The 16,858-nt window shown below is 35.1% G+C and overlaps 1 protein-coding gene across 1 annotated transcript in view; it reads left to right on the top strand.

The window, feature by feature from the left end:
• LOC138332571 (activating signal cointegrator 1-like) overlaps window positions 1-16,160 on the top strand; it is a 33,197-nt gene extending 17,037 nt beyond the window's left edge. The window contains exons 2-17 of the mRNA XM_069280574.1: window positions 2,184-2,334; window positions 2,525-2,671; window positions 3,696-3,798; window positions 4,307-4,425; window positions 4,759-4,940; window positions 6,629-6,968; window positions 7,808-7,983; window positions 8,647-8,771; window positions 10,011-10,108; window positions 10,949-11,066; window positions 11,269-11,501; window positions 12,348-12,523; window positions 13,187-13,308; window positions 14,548-14,645; window positions 15,479-15,575; window positions 15,956-16,160. Coding sequence (XP_069136675.1) covers window positions 2,184-2,334; window positions 2,525-2,671; window positions 3,696-3,798; window positions 4,307-4,425; window positions 4,759-4,940; window positions 6,629-6,968; window positions 7,808-7,983; window positions 8,647-8,771; window positions 10,011-10,108; window positions 10,949-11,066; window positions 11,269-11,501; window positions 12,348-12,523; window positions 13,187-13,308; window positions 14,548-14,645; window positions 15,479-15,575; window positions 15,956-16,005 — 2,335 coding nt within the window. The 3' untranslated portion in view covers window positions 16,006-16,160. The remainder of the gene's footprint in view (window positions 1-2,183; window positions 2,335-2,524; window positions 2,672-3,695; window positions 3,799-4,306; window positions 4,426-4,758; window positions 4,941-6,628; window positions 6,969-7,807; window positions 7,984-8,646; window positions 8,772-10,010; window positions 10,109-10,948; window positions 11,067-11,268; window positions 11,502-12,347; window positions 12,524-13,186; window positions 13,309-14,547; window positions 14,646-15,478; window positions 15,576-15,955) is intronic.
• Window positions 16,161-16,858: the final 698 nt, after the last annotated feature.

Here is a 16,858-nt window from a genome sequence, read left to right as displayed (position 1 = left end):
CGTTGCCATTTTGTTAAGAACAAAGAAGGAAATTTAAACGACATCATAAAAATTTAGCTGTGCACCAAAATAATGATATTTTGAAAACAAAGCATTTGAAAATTTTGAAAATATAGAAAGTATAGACAATTCTCTATAAGTATGCCAAATTTGGTGAAAATCTATCTATAAATGAGATCAGGAAAATTAAAAAAAAAAAAAAAATACAAATACATAGAATATAGGGAAAAAACAACAGTGACGAATACAAGTGTCCCATGACTGTAGGTGCCAAAAATATTTGTAATTATTATTTTTCCCTATATATTCTATGTATTTGTACTTTTTTCTTTGATTTTTTCCTGATGTCATCTATTGACGGATTTCAACCAACATGTATCCTTGAAGGACCAATATTCGTCAGGGTAATCAAATCCTGTCTGATATCAACATAACAACAACAAATAAAATGTACCAATTTTATCATCAACACAAATATCTATACATTAATTGTCTTACTCTGCTTTGGCAGACAACACTCTTTATGAAATCACGTGATAGTTTACGAGATATAAGCTAAATTGTAAACATGACAAAAACAGGTCCCTGAGGAATTTAGGGCCCTGGCCATACATGTACAAGAGTATTGTCTACACTTTCAGCTCGTAATATTTACATAGAGATATTCCTTGTTTTTTGATGAATACCAGCTATATTTCATCTCGTTAGTTGGAAACATTGATATTTTTCACGAATGCAAAGCACAAGTGAAAAATATCAAAGTTTCCACCTCAAGTGATGAAATCAGCTATTCATCAAGAAACAAGGAATATCTCTATTTGTACATTTGTTTTCCATTTACAGAAGACCATCACCATGGTTATTCTGCCAATGTGTTTTACAGAGTTCAGTGTTGTTCCTGTCTATATATTTTGGGCCGAATTTCGACCCCATTCCAAACTTTTTCTACCGTGGTAGTTATTTTTCCCAAATTTATGTCTGAATTTCCCAAATCAATGAGTTGACGCATATTTTGTGTGACGAAACAAAAAAAATCTGGAAATCCCAAGTCTGAACGTCATATTTTAGCATACATTCTTACACTGATACTTAGAGAAGCATAATTGTTTATTTCTATATATACCTTTTCCAAATTTTTTATTAACACCTTTAAAATTGTTCCCAATTTCCTACTTTTATCGCACAAAAATTCTCAATTTTCACCAGGTGGCAATTTCCCAAAATACCCAGGAATAATACTGGAGTTATTTGCCCTTGCGATTATAAGGTTGTATCTTTGTGAGCATAGTGTCATGTTTCTACTTAAAGGAATGGATTTCTATTTTGTTGAGGTTATACATGATCATGAGGGTATAATGTTAATGGAGCATGTGTAAATTTTATAACCCCGCATCAACAAATACAAAATATGGAACATCAATTAACGATTCAGATAGTCAAAACCCTTTTTCTTACTACAAAGTGAGTTGTTGCTTCAAATATTTGTTATGACCATGAGTAAAAATTAATTTACTTGGAGTAAATAAATAATATCGAAGTTATTTAAACTTGATTACATGTTGAACTTCCAATTTCTCATTCATGCATGTACACATTGATTAGTATCAATCAAATGTATTTTAGTACATCTAAATTAATTTATACAATCAAGGATGTAGACAAGAAGGATCGATCACATCTCAATAGTTTGATCTGTATATGTACATCTGTAGTTTATGGCAATGTGCATTAATATTAATTACCTACAATTACCATCATTTTTACCCTGGAAAAAAAAAACTTGAAAAATATCTATATCAATATAATTTGTGCACCCTAGCTTTATAATTTTTATTTTGTACAAAAAAGTGCACAAATTACATGAGTTTTTACGGTAATGGCATTAACTGCTCTTTTCCGGTAGTATCCAGCAGCATAACATGAAGTTTGATATCTGCAGCCAGAAACAACTAGCATGTGTATCAAGTCATCCATCCTTGTGATCTACATGTACATGTATCAGAATGAGGCAGTCTGTGTGGATATGAAAAGAGAGATTTTTAAATTTTAGATCTTTGTAGTGAAAACTATTTTACAATTGCATGCATGCGTATTACATGAGCAACATGAAGGTATATAAAGCCATTATGTAAAATTTTGAATTTTTCATACCATGTCATTTCTTGTACTGTTTTCTCTTTCAGGTATATTCTGAGCATTGAAACTGCTGAAGATTTGGAGGAGTATATGCACGAGTTGCTGGGAGATAGCGATCCAAAAGTGTTAGCATTTATTAAGGAGTTGTTAGTTCGATGGAGGGCAACTGTTTCTGCACAGGAGGATATAGGCCTACAGGTAAAATCCATCAATAAGCCATCTTTGTTGATTCACAACGGTTCAAAATCAAACACACCACCATATGATTTTTATATTTCTAACTTTGTTATGATTTCCAGAAATCTATACATGTATTTATAGAAAAAAAGTTAGTCATATGAAAATTATGACTTCTTCATAGTATTATGCAATAATTAATGTATTTCAGGTTTATCGAAAATCAACAGATGACGATATCTACTTTGGAGGCAAAGGTGGATCGGCCAAACAGAAGTCAAATGACCGAGGCAACAAGTCTTCTATCAGTAAACATGTCGTCAATGGTAACGCCAAACCACAAGTGGAGAGCTTACAGGTTTGTTAGGCCAGAAAAAGAAATATTTCTTTTTCCAGTAACTCTACTTACCCACCCTATAGAATCAGTGTCTAAAAATCTTTTTATCAGTCATCCATCAAGCAGAATAATAAAGTAAAAGACCAAAACTATTCTTTGCATTAATTAAGTAATAATTTTCTGTGCAGTTTCTGCCTATACCAACATAGTGTAGGAAGCCAATTCATGGTGTTAATCAGGTTATATGAATTAAAGTCTTCATTTTGTGTCAAGAGAAAAACAAAAGGTGGTTATTTAATTAACATATGTTATTTCATTTGGCCTTAACTATGCAATCAGAGCATATAATGCCTGTGCAGGTATAAAGTATACCGATTTTTGTTTGTTAGGTGTCACTTTTATTCTGTATAGCATCTTTAATTATGATGTTGGACCAAATTCTAAATTAAAACATGATAATCAATCATCATATGACATGTTCACTTAAGTCATCAGTAATTTTTGTATATGATCATTTAAGGGACCTGTAAATTTTAATTTAGGAAATACTACATTTTTCCTTCCTTGAAATGCATATATTTAGCAGAGGTTTTTCTTTATTTGGGAAAACATTTGCATGAAATTGGGAAAATACAGCTCAATTTTTGTAGGGGAAGTGGCTATATTTCGGGCCCCACCAAATGCATAAAAAAATCACTGGTCATTAATCAATTATTGAAGGGGAGATAACTCATAATGTAACTACTCCATGATATAATTTCTATACATTGAAGGCTGCCAACAAGAGTTTGCTTTTATATGCCAATTCTCAAACCTTTTGATGTATTCTGTCTTTACATATTAGAGAGTAACCCCTTGTGGGTAGGTATCAATTGTGACGTCATTATTTTGTAGGCAAAATTTACGTTGCCTTCTCCGAAAAGTATGATGTTATGCTCACAAACACGTGATGTCACAATCAACACCTACCTGCAAGGGCAGATAACTCTGTAATATGCAAATACAGATTACATACTGACATTAACAAACCAATCTGTATACACAGGACAACACTCCTCTGACCAATGTGGTTGACATGAAGAAGAAGACCAAGTTTGTCCCCTTATACAGCCAGGAGGGACAGGAGAAGTCTGTACTTCAACTTCCAGGTAAAAAAGTTAATTAGTCTATATTATACAGGTGCTTTGTGTTCTAGGACTTGTTAGTGATGCCAAGAGACCGAAGTATTGATTAGATAACTCAGTCAGCTAACCATAGACTCCCATAGTTCTGTGTATCCACTTCCGTGATCTTGTTTATATAACCAATCTGTATACACAGGACAACACCTGTGATCCCTCCCTATCTTTTTTGTAGAATTGTAATTTTCACTATTTCGTAACCTTGTATTCCAATGAATTGATATGAACACCTTTTTAATAAAGGAATAAATAAGTTCTTTTTTAATGTCTTTTCAAGTACAGTGAAACCTGGCTTTATCTACCCTCTGTAGGACCGAATAAATGTGTCGGATAACACAGGTGTCAGTAAAGTTAGTGTTGGTATTAATTTATTGATTTGTTCTGTTTTAATGTCTTTTCAAGTATTGCTTAATATTTGTTAGAGTAATTAGATAAGTCAGTCACGATTGATTGTGGAATTGTATGTCTAAAACAGGGCGACACAGCTGTGAATGCCAGGCTGCCAAACACAAGCTGGTCAATAACTGTTTACAGTGTGGCCGTATTGTGTGTGACCAGGAGGGATCGGGACCATGTCTTCACTGTGGTAACCTGGTGGGTACTGGCTTATCTAAATCATCATCACATACATGTAATTCCATTTAATTAATGGCTTACATACCAATCATAAGAAATACCATTGTGGTTTTGTCACGGAAGCTGGTAAACAGTATCTTTCATTGTACTACAGACAATTTCTATTTGTAAATGAATGAAATCTTCTTGATGAATTCAGTGACTTTTGAGGTGTATTTGGGGAAATATCGGTATAGTCAAGGAGGGGATATAATGACAGTGATAGTAACCCCTGGAAATTGATGATGATATTAGATAAACCTGTAAGAACACTGAAATGAAAATTATATTTTGATACATTTGTGTTTGTAGGTGTGTACACAGGAGGAACAGGAAGTATTATCGCGTGGTTCACGCAAGAGTGAACAGCTTCGTCAGCGACTGATGAAGGATGTTGGAGAGAAGTCACTACCACATCAGAATAGTCGAACTAACTCCGGCCTGGAGAAGGCCATACAGCATAAAAATAAACTGCTCAACTACGACAAGACTAGGTATGGTTACTAGACATCAGAAACAAATTAAAAACAAATCATTCCTGACTTTATACAATTAGGTATTAAACATTGATAACCAGAAAAACCTGCTTCATTGAAATATAGTTCTTTAGCAATATATTCTGTTCTTTTGAGTATTTTTAATAAGGATGTTCATGTTCCAATCTAATATTGGATGGAGATATTTGAATTTTTTTGTTAGCACATGCAATAAAATGAGCATCTCTTATAAAATGAGTTCACATACAGTAAAACCCCTATAACTCGAACAGCAGGGAGCCAGATCAATAATTCGAGGAATACAGGGTATTCGACTCATCCAAGGTTGGTCATAATCGATCGTTGACAGTCAAAATGTCCGGTCTCCCTAAGACAAACAATGCATTGCAATGACATTTTAATTACCGTAATTTCAGCATTTTGGATTTTTTTTATGAAAGTGTTTTTTGATAGCAATATCAAGTTGAAAAAAAATGTTATACATAAAATGAGGGTTTGAAAATACTGACGACAATGTAAATCAAATGTAAACGATCGTCAAACGTCACAGGTACAATATACCATATTGGTTAAAACAGACAATTTGTACAATTTCGATGATTCAATTATCAAAAATCATTTAACACATTTACAAAATATATACACTAAAGTTATTAACCAGCATAGTTACGAACAAATAAAGATACCTATGTCTACCTTGTAAAAGCGTTAGGTTACATGACGAGGAAAGTTACGAAAATACAATATGCGGGAAAAGATATGGAACGCACCGATAAAAACGAACATGGGTCAATGTGATTTGTACTCAGCAATATCAAATTTTGGTATCGTTTATATCTTTTGGAAAAAAAACAACACAGAAATTTAAAAAAAAATGAACATATAGATCTACAGGAGGTCGGACGTCAGCGATTTCTTTGGACTCTTTTGTCATTTCACAATACATACTTTCTATTAACACGAATCAACATCTTCCGTATGCGTATTTTCATATTTAACCGAAGATTATTACGAGAGAGACATCGATTATTTAATGCCTTCTCTGAAATATTCAAATACAGTTTGCATCAAACAACGACTGGCGATCGTGTAGGTAGGTAATGCTGACACTGTTAATCCCTTAATTACCAAAAGGCTTGATACGACACCTGTATAAACACAGGTCGTGAGCTATTATCCGTGACGGTCGGTGCAGTCAGGTGTGACACATGTAAAAAATTATCAAGGGCCGAATACCTGTTCGACGAATGCATGGGTAGATACTATGTATTTGCTGAAATGGGGATATATTTCTGTTCGAGGAATAAGGGGTATTCGACGAATAGCTGTTCGAGTTATCCGGGGTTTTGTTACATAGATTATATAGGGACACGGTCGGGACCGTACGACTAGTTCAACAAATAGGGGGTATTCGAGGAATCCGGGTTCGGATAGAGGGGTTTTACTGTATTTTAAGATATTGAAATATTTTTTTATCGAATGACCCTCCTTTTTGAAAATACATTGTATACGTTTGAAAAAAGGATCTGTTCCCAATGTCACATTATCGACCATGATTTCTGCCCAGGTCAGCCAATGAAAAACATCAAAAATTATTTGACACAAATGACCTTTAAAAGTTCACTTAATAACGGGAGGATTATGAAATGAATATAAAATAAATTATGATAATTTTCCTGTTTCAGTGTACAGAGGACCAAAGTGATAGACGATGAATCAGATTATTTCTCAACAGATTCCAACCAATGGCTAAGTCACAAACAGCGAGAGGCCCTACGGAAACGTAACGAAGAATTACGTGCAGAACGATTCGCATCGCGAAGGGACATGAAAGTGACTTTAGACTTCGCTGGTCGTCGTGTGTTAGAATCAGACAATGAAACAGGTAGACAGATGTACGATGTGAACGACACAGTAGTTCAACAAGTCCATTACGGAGTTAAACCGAAGTCAGAAAGTTTCAAAATGGAGGAGTCAGACTTCAGTGATTTAGTTAATCCATTGATCAATGTTCAGTCACCACAGGTAAGACTGATGTATACTTTACTTCAACAAAAATTTGGCGGAATTGATGGTTTAATGTCTTTTGAATTATTAACTCATTCTCCCCTGAAATTGTATTTGAACTCATCTAATTATCATGCGAATCCTGGAAGAGTTCATTTAGAATTTTCAGGGGTGAATCTACATTCTTTACTCACTTTGGTAGTCTATGCTAATGAGATGTCTAGATTTAACTAAAATAGCTGTTTGATATTGATGAATTAATCTTGAAGATAAATTCGCCATTTTGACTTTGATCATTTTGAATATTTTCCTTGTCAGTATTGGTGACATCATTATGGTCACGCTTTGAATGTTATTCATTATCTGATAGACCTCATTTTTGTGTCACCTGAAACGTTAGGGCGACACATAGGTACATGTGTCTCTATGTTGGCGTTGGTGTCAGTGTCAATGTCGGCGATGCCGGGAATAGGTTTCCATGCCATAACTTTAGTATTTATTGTCTGATTTCAACCGAATTTTGTATATTGCTTTATATCAATGAGTTTTCGGATTTGTTTGATACTGGCCATGGTCAAAATCTGTTCATACATTGTACGTATTTGCAAGAGTTAGAGGACTTGAAAATCCTCAAAACAGATAATTCTTGGATTCAACTTTGATTTCAAAATATGGACCCAGATACGTAATTGATAACTACACCTAGTATTGTCAATATTTTCAAGTGTAAATAAATATTTTTGTGATGTTTTAAACTGCTGTGCAATCGACGCATCCACTTTCGTGGAATTCTTGTTTCTTTGTTTGTGTAATTAGTTGTTATGGCAAATAGATAAATGGAATGATTTCTGCTACAGTTTGTCAGTACTGTAACACCAGATCCGAAGTCCTCTAACAAAGCATGGTTGTCCGAGGTAAAGAAGAAGTCAGGGTTGAGACTACAGGACCGTGAGCTTCAGGAGATGTCTGATGACGGCATGTGTATGAGTATGCATCAGCCATGGGCATCTCTTCTGGTGTGTGGCATCAAAATGTAAGTCTGCAATTGTCCCTCTTTCAATGAATATCCATGAGATACAAATTTTCACATAATTTTGTGAAAGAGAAGCTTGAATGCAAATTCAGATGTTTTGCGAATAATTACGAAAATATTTATAGTTGAATGCCAGACCTTGATCATGGATTTATTTATTTGTGAATTTGTTGAAATTGACAAAGATGCAAAATATAGTACAGTGTAATATACGGATATAAATTGTCTTACAGTACATTTTATAAATAGAGCATATTATATACAGCCTGATGGTAGTGCCCTGTCCTCCCAACAACAAATTACTACAATGACAAACTATTCATGTCTTTGTTTTCCCCCCTCTGAGGATAAGGTAAATGGTATATTGAGTAAACATTGATATCCCACATCTGTGTGCAATGTCCAAAGTCACAGTTATTCTTTACTTGCTTTACATGTTCTTCCTAAAACTTTATATACTGTGCATGTACTATATTTATTTTGGGAGTTATTCCCCTTCAAGTATATGCAATCCCTGAAAGATTGTAGACTTTACAATTCTCCGCCTATAATGTATTGAGTCTTCAGATGAAATGGATTACAAGCCCTCAACCTCTGATATTTTCTGATCATACCATCTTTAATCTTATCTAATATTTTATGAATGATACATTTTTTGTCAAGGCATGAAGGACGCACATGGTACACACCCCCCCACCGAGGGCGATTATGGATAGCTGCCACAGCCAAAATCCCCACCCCTGAGGAAACCGCTGATGTGGAACAGACCTACCGATATTTACTGAAGGGTGAGTTAATACTGATCTAGAATATGTCATGATAATGATACATTTTATTTATATAATATCTCAGAAACACAAGACACAGAGGATGGCAATTGTATGACTAGCACCCAATCCATACCTCAATATCGTGATTTATGGCACCAAATCGCCAAGCAAAACATACCTGCGGCTTACACCTCTACGTCGCTTCCATGTACTCTAAAAGGATGTTGTATTTATACATACATCTAGTTCTATATTTGTTATCAGCTTATTACTGACTGGGGACTTATTGTCAGTAGAATTTGACTTCCATCTGGCCTCACATTCTTCAAATTGTTAACCTTTACTTAGTTAAACAGAATTGATTGTATAAATATAGTTAATTTAGTCATTATCCCATAGTTGCCTCTTAGGTTGTATGTATGCTTATAGCTTTATTTTCTGTTTCAGACCCTTTATTAAAGTTCCCTAGTCATTTCCCCTCGAGGTGCCTCCTGGGTTGTATGGTGATAACTTTATTTTCTGTTTCAGACCCTTTATCAAAGTTCCCTAGTCATATCCCCTTGAGGTGCCTCCTGGGTTGTATGGTGATAACTTTATTTTCTGTTTCAGGCCCTTTATTAAAGATCCCTAGCCATTTCCCCTTGAGTGCCTCCTTGGTTGTATGGTGATGACTTTGTTTTCTGTTTCAGACCCTCCATTAGAGTTTCCTAGTCATTTCCCTGTGAGGTGCCTCTGTGGTTGTATGGTGATAACTTTATTTTCTGTTTCAGACCCTCCATTAGAGTTTCCTAGTCATTTTCCTGTGAGGTGCCTCTGTGGTTGTATGGTGATAACTTTATTTTCTGTTTCAGACCCTCCATTAGAGTTTCCTAGTCATTTCCCTGTGAGGTGCCTCCTTGGTTGTATGGTGATGACTTTATTTTCTGTTTCAGACCCTCCATTAGAGTTTCCTAGTCATTACCCTGTGGGGTGCCTCCTCTTGTTGTATGGTGATGACTTTATTTTCTGTTTCAGACCCTCCATTAGAGTTTCCTAGTCATTACCCTGTGGGGTGCCTCCTTGGTTGTATGGTGATAACTTTATTTTCTGTTTCAGACCCTTGATTAGAGTTCCCTAGTCATTAACCTGTGAGGTGCCTCTGTGGTTGTATGGTGATAACTTTATTTTCTGTTTTAGACCCTCCATTAGAGTTTCCTAGTCATTACCCTGTGGGGTGCCTCCGTGGTTGTATGGTGATAACTGTATTTTCTGTTTTAGACCCTCGATTAGAATTTCCTAGTCATTACCCCTCTGGGTGCCTCCTAGGTTGTGTGGATGTTGTTGACTGCCTGGCACAAGACCAATACAGAGAAAAGGTAACCAATAATTGTACAGTATTCAATAAATGCAATAAATAGTGCACTTTCCATTGCTTTTGACGGATCACGAACTGTCTGTCAAACTATCTGGCCATTTACACCTTATCCATAGTGTTTTAGCCTCATCAGGAAAGGCTGCCTTTGATTCTCCTCGTGAAAGCTAAAATAAATGTTAAAGAGATCTTTACCTTAAACAATTTTATCTACTGGATCATATACAAATTTTTTCGGCTGTTCTTTCTTAAATTGTAAGATCTAACAAACACACTTAGTTTTGTTGAAACAATACATGTCCCCTATTGTGCCAACAACTTCTTAAAATATGATAATTTATATTTATAAGTCAGAAAGAAAGGAAACAGAGACCTTGGTCTGATAACATTTACTTTATTGGATCAAGGTTTTTTTTTTAAATCCTTGATGTATTCAACAGAAGCTGTCATTGGTGACAAAGATTTTCTATAATATAAACATACATGTAGCAAAAATGGCCATGATCTGACAATCCCGAGAAAATTTTTGTATATGAGCAATTTAGTGGAAATCAATTTTGAAATGATCACTAAAACTACAATAGTGTGTATACATACTTAAATTCACAATTAGCTAAAAACATTGGCAGATTGTGAACCCTGTTTTAGAGTACAGTATATTGTAATGTAGGTCTGATCATTCAGTTTTCTTGCTACAGCTGTATGAAGAATATGAATCCTCTACATGCATCTTTTCTTTCTGGAGATGTAATTAAATCTGTTATTGACTGCATTAGACACTTGTTTTGAACAATCTAAATTTCCTATAACAACTTTTAATTGATGGATTATTTTTTTTTACCAGTTTCCAGAGGGGGAGTCTGCTTCTCCCTATGTGTTCATCTGTGAAGTTCCACAACAACTGGTCGTCAAGTTCCCAATCAAAGGAAAACACAAAATTTGTAAGTTCATTTGGTCTTACAGTAAAGAAAACATTAACTTCAACAATGTCATCTTTGTAATATCAATTTGTTAATTTGAAAGTCTAATTCATTCACCCCTTGAATTTCATAATAATCTGATCTAGTTTTTGATTCAGGAAAGTCTAAATGTGTCTTCAGGTGTGAATGAGTAAAATACATAGTGATCATACTAAGGTTCATATAACTAGGTTTTTTTACGAAGAATTACGTGCAGAACGATTCGCATCGCGAAGGGACATGAAAGTGACTTTAGACTTCGCTGGTCGTCGTGTGTTAGAATCAGACAATGAAACAGGTAGACAGATGTACGATGTGAACGACACAGTAGTTCAACAAGTCCATTACGGAGTTAAACCTAAGTCAGAAAGTTTCAAAATGGAGGAGTCAGACTTCAGTGATTTAGTTAATCCATTGATCAATGTTCAGTCACCACAGGTAAGACTGATGTATACTTTACTTCAACAAAAATTTGGCGGAATTGATGGTTTAATGTCTTTTGAATTATTAACTCATTCTCCCCTGAAATTGTATTTGAACTCATCTAATTATCATGCAAATCCTGGAAGAGTTCATTTAGAATTTTCAGGGGTGAATCTACATTCTTTACTCACTTTGGTAGTCTATGCTAATGAGATGTCTAGATTTAACTAAAATAGCTGTTTGATATTGATGAATTAATCTTGAAGATAAATTCGCCATTTTGACTTTGATCATTTTGAATATTTTCCTTGTCAGTATTGGTGACATCATTATGGTCACGCTTTGAATGTTATTCATTATCTGATAGACCTCATTTTTTGTGTCACCTGAAACGTTAGGGCGACACATAGGTACATGTATCTCTATGTTGGCGTTGGTGTCAGTGTCAATGTCGGCGTCGGCATTGCCGGGAATAGGTTTCCATGCCATAACTTTAGTATTTATTGTCTGATTTCAACCGAATTTTGTATATTGCTTTATATCAATGAGTTTTCGGATTTGTTTGATACTGGCCATGGTCAAAATCTGTTCATACATTGTACGTATTTGCAAGAGTTAGAGGACTTGAAAATCCTCAAAACAGATAATTCTTGGATTCAACTTTGATTTCAAAATATGGACCCAGATACGTAATTGATAACTACACCTAGTATTATCAATATTTTCAACTGTAAATAAATATTTTTGTGATGTTTTAAACTGCTGTGCAATCGACGCATCCACTTTCGTGGAATTCTTGTTTCTTTGTTTGTGTAATTAGTTGTTATGGCAAATAGATAAATGGAATGATTTCTGCTACAGTTTGTCAGTACTGTAACACCAGATCCGAAGTCCTCTAACAAAGCATGGTTGTCCGAGGTAAAGAAGAAGTCAGGGTTGAGACTACAGGACCGTGAGCTTCAGGAGATGTCTGATGACGGCATGTGTATGAGTATGCATCAGCCATGGGCATCTCTTCTGGTGTGTGGCATCAAAATGTAAGTCTGCAATTGTCCCTCTTTCAATGAATATCCATGAGATACAAATTTTCACATAATTTTGTGAAAGAGAAGCTTGAATGCAAATTCAGATGTTTTGCGAATAATTACGAAAATATTTATAGTTGAATGCCAGACCTTGATCATGGATTTATTTATTTGTGAATTTGTTGAAATTGACAAAGATGCAAAATATAGTACAGTGTAATATACGGATATAAATTGTCTTACAGTACATTTTATAAATAGAGCATATTATATACAGCCTGATGGTAGTGCCCTGTCCTCCCAACAACAAATTACTACAATGACAAACTATTCATGTCTTTGTTTTCCCCCCTCTGAGGATAAGGTAAATGGTATATTGAGTAAACATTGATATCCCACATCTGTGTGCAATGTCCAAAGTCACAGTTATTCTTTACTTGCTTTACATGTTCTTCCTAAAACTTTATATACTGTGCATGTACTATATTTATTTTGGGAGTTATTCCCCTTCAAGTATATGCAATCCCTGAAAGATTGTAGACTTTACAATTCTCCGCCTATAATGTATTGAGTCTTCAGATGAAATGGATTACAAGCCCTCAACCTCTGATAGTTTCTGATCATACCATCTTTAATCTTATCTAATATTTTATGAATGATACATTTTTTGTCAAGGCATGAAGGACGCACATGGTACACACCCCACCGAGGGCGATTATGGATAGCTGCCACAGCCAAAATCCCCACCCCTGAGGAAACCGCTGATGTGGAACAGACCTACCGATATTTACTGAAGGGTGAGTTAATACTGATCTAGAATATGTCATGATAATGATACATTTTATTTATATAATATCTCAGAAACACAAGACACAGAGGATGGCAATTGTATGACTAGCACCCAATCCATACCTCAATCTCGTGATTTATGGCACCAAATCGCCAAGCAAAACATACCTGCGGCTTACACCTCTACGTCGCTTCCATGTACTCTAAAAGGATGTTGTATTTATACATACATCTAGTTCTATATTTGTTATCAGCTTATTACTGACTGGGGACTTATTGTCAGTAGAATTTGACTTCCATCTGGCCTCACATTCTTCAAATTGTTAACCTTTACTTAGTTAAACAGAATTGATTGTATAAATATAGTTAATTTAGTCATTATCCCATAGTTGCCTCTTAGGTTGTATGTATGCTTATAGCTTTATTTTCTGTTTCAGACCCTTTATTAAAGTTCCCTAGTCATTTCCCCTCGAGGTGCCTCCTGGGTTGTATGGTGATAACTTTATTTTCTGTTTCAGACCCTTTATCAAAGTTCCCTAGTCATATCCCCTTGAGGTGCCTCCTGGGTTGTATGGTGATAACTTTATTTTCTGTTTCAGGCCCTTTATTAAAGATCCCTAGCCATTTCCCCTTTGAGTGCCTCCTTGGTTGTATGGTGATGACTTTGTTTTCTGTTTCAGACCCTCCATTAGAGTTTCCTAGTCATTTCCCTGTGAGGTGCCTCTGTGGTTGTATGGTGATAACTTTATTTTCTGTTTCAGACCCTCCATTAGAGTTTCCTAGTCATTTTCCTGTGAGGTGCCTCTGTGGTTGTATGGTGATAACTTTATTTTCTGTTTCAGACCCTCCATTAGAGTTTCCTAGTCATTTCCCTGTGAGGTGCCTCCTTGGTTGTATGGTGATGACTTTATTTTCTGTTTCAGACCCTCCATTAGAGTTTCCTAGTCAGTACCCTGTGGGGTGCCTCCTTGGTTGTATGGTGATGACTTTATTTTCTGTTTCAGACCCTCCATTAGAGTTTCCTAGTCATTACCCTGTGGGGTGCCTCCTTGGTTGTATGGTGATAACTTTATTTTCTGTTTCAGACCCTTGATTAGAGTTCCCTAGTCATTAACCTGTGAGGTGCCTCTGTGGTTGTATGGTGATAACTTTATTTTCTGTTTTAGACCCTCCATTAGAGTTTCCTAGTCATTACCCTGTGGGGTGCCTCCGTGGTTGTATGGTGATAACTGTATTTTCTGTTTTAGACCCTCGATTAGAATTTCCTAGTCATTACCCCTCTGGGTGCCTCCTAGGTTGTGTGGATGTTGTTGACTGCCTGGCACAAGACCAATACAGAGAAAAGGTAACCAATAATTGTACAGTATTCAATAAATGCAATCAATAGTGCACTTTCCATTGCTTTTGACGGATCACGAACTGTCTGTCAAACTATCTGGCCATTTACACCTTATCCATAGTGTTTTAGCCTCATCAGGAAAGGCTGCCTTTGATTCTCCTCGTGAAAGCTAAAATAAATGTTAAAGAGATCTTTACCTTAAACAATTTTATCTACTGGATCATATACAAATTTTTCGGCTGTTCTTTCTTAAATTGTAAGATCTAACAAACACACTTAGTTTTGTTGAAACAATACATGTCCCCTATTGTGCCAACAACTTCTTAAAATATGACAATTTATATTTATAAGTCAGAAAGAAAGGAAACAGAGACCTTGGTCTGATAACATTTACTTTATTGGTTCAAGGTTTTTTTTTAAATCCTTGATGTATTCAACAGAAGCTGTCATTGGTGACAAAGATTTTCTATAATATAAACATACATGTAGCAAAAATGGCCATGATCTGACAATCCCGAGAAAATTTTTGTATATGAGCAATTTAGTGGAAATCAATTTTGAAATGATCACTAAAACTACAATAGTGTATACATACTTAAATTCACAATTAGCTAAAAACATTGGCAGATTGTGAACCCTGTTTTAGAGTACAGTATATTGTAATGTAGGTCTGATCATTCAGTTTTCTTGCTACAGCTGTATGAAGAATATGAATCCTCTACATGCATCTTTTCTTTCTGGAGATGTAATTAAATCTGTTATTGACTGCATTAGACACTTGTTTTGAACAATCTAAATTTCCTATAACAACTTTTAATTGATGATTATTTTTTTACCAGTTTCCAGAGGGGGAGTCTGCTTCTCCCTATGTGTTCATCTGTGAAGTTCCACAACAACTGGTCGTCAAGTTCCCAATCAAAGGAAAACACAAAATTTGTAAGTTCATTTGGTCTTACAGTTACTTCAACAATGTCATCTTTGTAATATCAATTTGTTAATTTGAAAGTTTAATTCATTCACCCCTTGAATTTCATAATAATCTGATCTAGTTTTTGATTCAGGAAAGTCTAAATGTGTCTTCAGGTGTGAATGAGTAAAATACATAGTGATCATACTAAGGTTCATATAACTAGGTTTTTATTTATATACAATGTATAATGTAGGAGAAAATGATTTCACTTTGAACCTTATACATAATATATGAAAGAGAATAAAAAAATTATGAACGTTATTCAGTTGCTTTTGACGTTTCCTATTCCATATTTTTCTTCTTCCAACTTTACTTGTATAACAGGCATTTTAAAAATCTTTTCCAGATAAATTAGAATCCCACATACACCAAGCTGCAAAGAAGGGGTTGAGGTGACACGACTGTGGAATCTAGGACGGTGATGGACAATGCTTATTGTGATAAAATTTGAGACTGTTATGAGAGTGAGAGCGAGTATTTATAGCAAAGCGGGTATATCTTCAACATGTGTCAAGAAAGTACTGAATTGCTGAAGTAAAAATTATCTCTTATACAAATTGTTTTGGTTTTGATTTGATACCATCTAAGAAATGTTCACATTCTCCATATATACAACATAGGGGATACAATTGAGTTCAAACTTGAAATTATGATGCAATCTTTGAACATTGCATGTAGACCGACTGTAAGAATTAACATGCTGAAAAGTAAGTTTAATATGACAATATTTGGTCCAATGTATGGTTGTTTGGTCGACAATGGATATTCATGTCTGTGGCTAACAGAACAGAAAAAAGACACAGAACTGGAAAACAGTTATAAATGTTATTTGTGTAAAGTTGGAACATACAATTGTCGGTACAAAGGTACAGAACATACAATTGTCGATACAAAGTTGGACAGAACATACAATTGTCAGTACAAAGTTGGACAGAACATACAATTGTCGATACAAAGTTGGACAGAACATACAATTGTCGATACAAAGTTGGACAGAACATACAATTGTCAGTACAAAGTTGGACAGAACATACAATTGTCGATACAAAGTTGGACAGAACATACAATTGTCGATACAAAGTTGGACAGAACATAAAGTGACAAAGACAGAACATACAATTGTCGATACAAAGTTGGACAGAACATACAATTGTCGATACAGAGTTGGACAGAACATACAATTGTCGATACAAAGTTGGACAGAACATACAATTGTCGATACAAAGGTACAAAGTTGGACAGAACATAC

This window comes from Argopecten irradians, chromosome 10, assembly GCF_041381155.1.
Source record: "Argopecten irradians isolate NY chromosome 10, Ai_NY, whole genome shotgun sequence".
Classification (NCBI taxonomy): Eukaryota; Metazoa; Mollusca; class Bivalvia; order Pectinida; family Pectinidae; genus Argopecten; species Argopecten irradians.
This window is presented reverse-complemented; position numbering and strand designations above follow the sequence as displayed.